Source organism: Brachyhypopomus gauderio, unplaced genomic scaffold, assembly GCF_052324685.1.
Source record: "Brachyhypopomus gauderio isolate BG-103 unplaced genomic scaffold, BGAUD_0.2 sc81, whole genome shotgun sequence".
Lineage (NCBI taxonomy): Eukaryota > Metazoa > Chordata > Actinopteri > Gymnotiformes > Hypopomidae > Brachyhypopomus > Brachyhypopomus gauderio.
Window position 1 is genome coordinate 317,681 of NW_027506902.1, and position 8,234 is coordinate 325,914.

Here is an 8,234-nt window from a genome sequence, read left to right on the forward strand (position 1 = left end):
TTACTACAACAAGAGGATCCTGCATAAAACTAAAGGAAAACGCTTTACCTACAAGTTCAACTTCAACAAGCTGGTTCTCGTCAACTACCCCTTCATAGACATGGGGTCATCAGGTACAGGCCGTTCCGTTCTCCGCCACACACACTCACACACACACACACACACTGCCTGCACACTGTCTTTTAACCTCCCACACAAACATTACGGCACGCACGTGTGTGAGCCTACTCATTGTGTTCCTACTCCCACGCCGGTGACATGCGCACACACACACACAACCTACTGCTTTTCCATCTCTCTCTCTCTCTCTCTCTCTCTCTCTCTCTCTCTCTCTCTTTCTCTCTCTTTATCTCTCTCTCTCTTTTTCTCTTTCTATCGCTCTCTTTCTCTCTCTCTCTCTCTTTCTCTCTTTTTTCTCTTTCTATCGCTCTTTCTTTCTCTCTCTCTCTCTCTCTCTCTCTTTAAACATTCCTATCTTTCTCTCATCCTCCTTTCATCTCTCCCTCCCTCTCTCCCTCCCCAGGAGTGGGTGTACCCCAGAGCGCCCCCCCAGTACCCACGGGGGCCGTGACTCATTTCCGCTTCCCCCCCTCCACCCCGTCGGAGGTTCTGTCCCCCAGTGCGGAGGAGCTGCGCAGCCCGGGGGTGTTCGCCGGCGTGGGGCGCCGTCTGGCCCGCGGCTCCGTCTCCGACTGCAGCGACGGCACCTCCGTCAACTCCGAGGTGGACGAGGGGGGCGGTGGCGAGGAGCGAGCCCCGGAGAGGGGCTACCGCGCCGCCCCGCACCCCCGCCCGCCCCACGACGGCATGTTCCGCATGTACGCCGGGGGCGGAGCCCCGAGAGGCCACCGCCCACCGGACGCGGCGGCCCACCGGGTCCACCCGGAGCCGCTGTCGCCCTTCCCCGTGTCGCCCCTGCCCGGGGCGGGAGGCTCCGCCCTGCTGGCCCCGCCTCTCTCGCCGGCGCTGTCCATGACGCCGGGCTCCCACCTGCCCTACACGCCGTCGCCCAGCCTGTCGCCCATGCCGGGCTCCATCTTCTCCTTCAACCCCGAGGACATGCAGCGCTACCTGCAGGCCCACACGCAGAGCGTCTACAACTACCACCTCAGCCCGCGGGCCTTCTTCCACTACCCCAACATCGTGGTCCCGCAGCCCCACCGGCCCGACAAGGCCCTCCCCGGGGTCTCGGCCGCCGCCGAACGGCCCTCCGTGCTCGCCCACCAGGCCCCCGGCCACTCCCACCCTCACCCGGTCGCCGCCCACCCCCTCCCCCTGCCCGACGAGCCCCACCCCTCGCCCTTCAAGTTCAAGCTGCAGCCGCCACCCCCGGGCCGCCGGCAACAGCGGGAGGCGCAGGGGAGGCAGGGCTCGCTCTCCTCCGGCTCCTCGCTGTCGTTCGGCAGCGAGCTGACCTCGGGCGGAGGGGGCGCGGGCCTCCTCTCCACCTCCTCGTCCAGCGGCTCCGTCAGCAGCGTCGGCCTGCCCAAGATCAAGGTACTGACCGCAGCGACGCTCGTCCTTAACGAACGTCTTTATCCGTAAACGTTGACGCACGAACACGGTCTGCTCCGCTGTGTCTTTAACCTCCACCTTTACCGCGCAGGTGGAGCCCATCTCCGACATCGAATCGGAAGAGGAGGTGGAGGTCACCGACATCAGCGACGAGGACGCGGACGAGCGCGACGAAGAGACCGACCCCTTCGCCTCCCACCGCCTCTACCGCCACCACCACCACCTCCACCACCACCACCTCCACCACCACCCTCACATCTTCAGGCGGCAGTCCAACGGCACGGTGGCCCCCACCCTCCCCTACGACGATCTGGAGGAGGACGTCTTCAAAGCCCCCGCCCCGCCCTCGCTCTTCGGCCCGCCCGCGTCCTCGCCCCGCGCCAGCCCCGTGGTGAAGACCGAGCCCGGCACGCCCCCGGCTCTGGGCGGCCCGGTCCCCGGCCCGGCCTCCGCCGGGGCCCAGTGCATCCCCCTGAAGCTGCGCTTCAAGCGGCGCTGGGACCAGGAGCAGCACACGGAGGAGGAGGACAAGAAGGTGCGGGGGGGGGAGGAGAGGGAGGGGCAGCGGGCGGAGGGGGGCGGCACCCCCCCTCACGGCCAGCGCAAGATCAGCACCGAGCTGCACCGCGCCACCGCCCAGCTGTCCCTGGAGAACAAGGACTGCTGACGTCCACGGCCGGAGCTCCGCCCCCCCCCCCCCCCCCCCCCCCCCCCCCCCGGGAACGAGGGACGCCACGCCCACGAGACTCCAGACACTCGTGTAAGAGAAGGATGACACTGACGGAGGAACACACACCAGCTCTCGTGTCCGGCACGCACACCTATACAGCAGCCCGGAGCTGAAGACTGACTAGTGCCTCCACCCTCCTCCACCACCACCACCTCTGGACATGCTTCTACCAGCATACACGTTGCTACATCTAATGATGACCATAACTCGGGAAGGAACGACACACACACACACACACACACACACACACACACAAACACACAAACATTGACCCTCAGGAGTCTTTGACCTTTGTGAAAGGGATTTTTATTCAGTGAAGTGCCTGCAGGCGAATCCGTCCACCCCCCCAGAACCCCCCCAGCGCGGAGGCAGAGACGGAGCCGCTTGTGCACGTACGTCGTCAGACGGGCCAGCGCTCACACCAGAGACACCGCACTTCACACAGACTGGTGGAGATGCTCTATAAGCTGTGCTATAGATACACATAACCAGCCTGGCCAAATCCCTCAGGGATCCTACACACACACACACACACACACACACACACACACACACACACACACACACACGGATAATCCCCAGCTGTCACCTGTATGAAGCTTGACCTGGAAATAGAAGTGTTCAGAATGCTTCTTATGTTGATTTATAACCATGATCATTGTTCTGTGATCATTTTGGGAAAACAAGCCCAGATTGTTGCGTGTGTGTGTGTGTGTGTGTGTGTGTGTGTGTGTGTGTGTGTGTGTGTGTGTGTGTGTGTGTGTGTGTGTGTGTGTGTGTGTGTGTAAGTGATCCTTCTGTATGCAGGTTCTCAGGATTTCTCTTCTCTTTATCTAAACCAGTTCACCTCTCCCTCCCTCCTTCTCTTTTCCTCACACTTTCTAACTCTCTTTCTGTGCCTCTCTTCCCCCCCCCCCCCTCTATGGGACCACATCTGATACTGTTGTATTTAATCCTTGTATTGTCCTGAAAGAACTCAGGCCCACAGTTCAAGAGCCCCGCCCCCTCACCCCCTTCATGGGTAAGCGAAGGCGGAGCTTCACATCCGAACACGCCCTGTGTGGACGTCTCCACTCCGCTCGCCATGCAGCCCAATTGGGTCGTGACCTCTGCTCTCTGATTCCTCCTCCTGACCAGGGTGCCCCCCCCCCCCGACACACACACTTCAAGCTATTAACGGCATAAGGTGCTAGTGGTTTGGACCCAGCGCAGGGTGAGGCGTTACTGCCACGAGGCCTTGAAGCGTGTAGGTGTCGTTACTGCGGTGAGAAGCCATGTTTAAAAGGAACACAGTGTGCTTTCGCCCTGTTGGTGTAAACAGTTGCGCAGCAGTGACTAAACACCGGGCAGCGTGAGGCTAGACGTCCTTGCTCCGCCCATCCAAGCACACTAAATTGGAAGTCCACGCCCACCCCGCCATGCCCCGCCCCACGCCACGCCCGCCCCTCCCGGCTGCACTAGGGCCCAAGGCTTCATGTTGATGGGCAAACTTTCATCACCAGCATGGCAGATCTCGTAATCCTGGGAAGTGTAGATTCATACGTCCTACACACTAACTGTAATATAGCAGTATGAGGCCAGAATTGAACCAGTCACTGCCTCTCTGCATGTTGAGAGGAAAGGATGGAGATACACTCTAACTATCCTGTTATATTTACAGGACTGTGGTTGATGGCTATATATATATCGTAAGCTGCAATTGTGAATCTATAGCATTAAATAATATTATAATATGAAATAATGAATCTGTTTCGAAAGAGACTTTGATTTGAAAGGACCGGAGCCTTTTCTTGGCTCGTGTATTTGTGGTAGGAAGATGTTTTTTATATGTGTGTATGACAAAGAAACGGGGTCAAAGAGCGAAAGACAAAATCATACAGAACATTCTAGAAGGACGCAGAAGCAGATCTCTGAACCTCATCTGATGCAAGTTCTTTCAACCTCTATGCTCTTCTACATGTCAGCTGTGTGTGTCTGTGTGTGTGTGTGTGTTTGCCTGTTTGTTCCCCTACAAACAGCTTAAAATTCTGTGTTGTGGGCTTCACGAAGGAGAGAACACTCAAGCACAATGTTGGATTAGAGACTCGGTCAGGGGGCCAATCAGGTCTAGGGGAGAGGGTGGAGTTTGTACCCCACCTGCAGGAAGAGGAAGTCGAGCAATGTCACAGATCCTATTGGGCATATTGTTCACACTGTACAGTATTTAAATGTTAACGGAACTGGCAACCTCGATGGCGACACTTCTCACGCCCTCTGTCCTTCCCACCTTTCGTGTACTCGTGTATGTAACAGATAGTTGCCTTACTCCCTCTTCAACCAATCAGCTTCTCCATTGACATTTATCCCACCCAGGAGCCGCACCCACTTTTCTGACCAGCCGAATGATGATTCGCTAGCGCATCGGTTTCTCACTGGGACTGAGGGGTGGGGCTCTGCACAGGCTGATGGTTTTGAAGGAGTAAGACCTCACTGACAGGCTGTTGGGCCAGGGGGGTGGGGGCAGCACCTTCATGTCTCCATAACGTCATAACGTATGTTCCTTCTGATGTCAAAGTTGCTGGTTATCATAATTATCATTATTGACCTTTTTTTTAGTGGTGAAATTTTTTTCCTCATGTTGTAGTCATAAGTTCGTCACTGAAAAGATCCGTTCGAGAGTCTCCCTCCCATTATCCCGACCACGTGTTATAAATGTAACATTTAAAATGTTTTACCTTTGTAAGATAACTAAAAACTGTAATTATATTTCAGGCTGTTATCATGGAGACAGACGCTATTGGAGGTGGGGGGGGCAGGATGTGCATTCGATTTTAACTCCAGTCACTTCATGTTATTGTTATTTTGTAATGTTACTCTTCTTTTGAGCTCCTGCATTTCTTTTTCATTTGTGGGATTACTTAATTTGAAAATGAACTGTACTGCTTTACTGTGTACTAGTCTCTATCTGTACCTTTCTTCTCTCTTCATGTCTGTGGTTTCACAACTCATAATGACAGGTTGAGTTTTAATAACAATGTAACGTTTTATTATTCTTTCGTTCATTTTTTTGTGTTTTAAACGTAATCAGGGTTAATTAAACTGGTTAATACCACCTGAGCAACCTGTTTCTTGTGGCTTTTTGAAACATGTGTCTTGTGTTTTGTTGTTTGTTTGTTTGTTTGTGTGTGTGCGCACGAGTGCGTCTGCTTCCGTGGAGTTCACAGCACCGCCACATTACACACCGACGCCGCTTCCCTCGGCTCTCACGTTCAGCGCGAGGTTTTCCTTGAAATGTGTCGTGTCTGTGCTCAGCTGCTCGGGGCCGTCCACCACATCCGCCCCGTGGACCCACACTGCACCCTGCACGAGCGGGGCAGGGGCGGAGCAGCTGGCGGCCAGGTGCACGCTGCCTTCACACTTAAGTGCATACAGAAGGGCAGGAAGTGGAGGAGAAACAGGAAGTGGAATAGAGGCAGACAGACCGGATGAAAGGAAAAAGGACGATACGAGGACAATGAATTATAGAAAAGAAAAAGGAATTGACCGAAGGAATTTGACACCTTCCCGTCGTTAACTTCTTTATAATGACCTATTATCTCCCCCTGGTGTTTGTATAGAGGGACTGCAGGCAGGGAGTCAGTATATTCAGTAGGTCACTAACTAGAAAAACAATGTTTATTTTACCATTTTGAAATGTATTCATGGAACATTAATTTTTGTATTATAAATTAGTAGATTATTATTATCATTGCTATATTGATTGTGCACTCAGAGCACATGCAACCATAACACGTGTTTGTAAGTGGATGTATCAGCTTCCTAAGTGCAGACACACATGTAATGTAATGCAGTCAACAAAGTGGCATCACTTCAACTCAAGCTTCCCTGCACAACCTGCTCACACCGACATGTCAGGTGCCACAGAGCCAGATTAATCAGTATAACCATTCACACTGGATTAATCCTGATTAAACCGACTGCTCCGGTTCTGTTGTGCATGATCTCCGCCAGTTTTTTTCTCACCATTTTCCCTCTCCCTCCTTTCGCCTCATTACTTGTCTGTCATCTCTCCCCCCCCCCCCCCCCCCCCTTCATTTGTCAGTCCTGTCACTGTCTGTCTTTTTAGGAGGTGGTAAAGCTGGTCAGATGCCCCAGTGTTCCCTGCGGTGGGGGGACGGATCCGTGACAGGTCAGTGACATGACACTGCTTTGCTGAAAGAGAGGGGCTGTTGTCATAGTGAGGGTCAGGTCAAAGGGCGAGACCCCAGCAAGGAGGTGGTGCTAATGTGGTATTTCATTGAGGTGTCACAATAGGCTGAATCACTCTCTACTATTTCACGGTAGTGAGAACTTTCTGGAACCTCTCACTTTTCTCCTCATTTCTCTCCTTTGTTGTTGTTTGAAATAAGCAAAACCCTTTGGAACTTGAACGAGGAGATGAAGAACCGGCACTAAATGCAACAGTGATGACTCAAAACCTTTCAAAATGCTGCTGGTTATAAACTACCAAGGTGAACTTCAGGAAGAAATTTTCTCTCACAGGGCTTCACAGTTTCTAGAAAACAACGCATACATGCAGAACAAAGTCCTGTGACACTCTCTCCACTATCACTCCCAGTTGTATGGGACTTTTTGACCTTCACCTTCAGATTGGTTTTCTCAGCATGTGGATGCTAATTTAAGAAAGAAATTGCTTCATTTCACTATCACTAAATGAGAGTTCTTGCGTCGTTTATTAAAATATTGAACATCCCTTGTGTACAATGTCATATGCAACCACCAGGTGGCGCCTACGATCAACCCTGATGGTGCGTGACAGTCTACAACAGATTATGTAACGGTTACTATGTAACTTTGAGAAAGTGCTTCATATGTTTACGCGGTGCATGTGCGTCTGTGTAAGAATATGTATGTTACAGTAAGTGTATGTGGGTTATATGCTATGTGCCATGCATTCTCTAAACACTTTTTTGTCAAAAATATACTTTAAAGTATTACAAGTTCTCATAAGGTAATTTCAGATATTGCACTTTCTTGTCATATTGCAGAATATCATGGGACTTCTCTTATATGACGGTATTTTATCGCTCAATAGCCGGTAGCATTGTACTATTTGTCAAGCACGGGGTTAAACAAGTACGCCAAGCCACGCCCCTACCATCCAGCTGGTGGCAACATGCATGATGACTTCACCGCTGCGCATGGTCATTGGCTCTCGGACGTGGACCATCTCGCCAATCGTAGGTCGACAAGATGACGTCAACAAAAAGGCCAGTTAAGCTTGCATAGAAGAGGCGGGGCAAAGCAATGCCGACGTCAGAGACAACTGAAGTACGCGCTGTGATTGGCTGTTGGATTCGAGGCGAGGGTCTGTTGCTGAGAGAAAAGAGAGCAAAACTAGAAAAAAATGAGAGCAAGGAGGAGAAAGAAAGTCGACTGATTTCGGTGTCTCTACTCTCAGAACTATATTAGTTTTAGAAACACGGGCAGGCTACACGGTTTGGGACGGGTTATTTTTCCCTTTCACTGCATTCCCTTTCGCACTCTGCACTTACAAAACTCACTGGTATTAAATTGATTAGCAGAAAAGTATCGTGCTAATGTAGAACTGTACACTTTAAAGACGGGTCTTTATCCCAGTACAAGGGACCCAGAGTTTGGTACTGTCTGGGCATGGTGTGCTGCGCTGTCGGCTGGGGTAAACATGCCCCGTTATTAAGGAGAGGAGGCTCGTGTAGTCTCATTGGCTAACGCTACTTCAGCCCCTCCCAAGTACCCGCCTACACTCTGTTCCTATGGTTCCCAGAGCTCTAATTGGATACTGTAAACTTCTTGAGAGAAGGCCGGCTGAAATTTCTATTTGCTTATACTGTATGTCAATAATGTCTACTTTGACAACTTGGCCCGCCCTCTAGTTTGTCCGTCGATGCCTATAGGCTACTGTATCTGTCTGCGAGCTCTGATTGGTCAGGCGAGCCAGCTGTTAGTGGTTCATTCACCATTTTGTGAC

At 52.1% G+C, this 8,234-nt stretch overlaps 1 protein-coding gene across 1 annotated transcript; it reads left to right on the plus strand.

The window, feature by feature from the left end:
• Positions 1-2,206, plus strand: erfl3 (Ets2 repressor factor like 3). The gene is made up of 3 exons (XM_076991139.1): positions 1-113; positions 524-1,497; positions 1,607-2,206. The coding sequence occupies exons 1-3, from the start codon at positions 101-103 to the stop codon at positions 2,180-2,182; spliced, it is 1,563 nt and encodes a 520-aa protein (XP_076847254.1). The 5' UTR covers positions 1-100; the 3' UTR covers positions 2,183-2,206.
• The last annotated feature ends 6,028 nt before the right edge of the window (positions 2,207-8,234 follow it).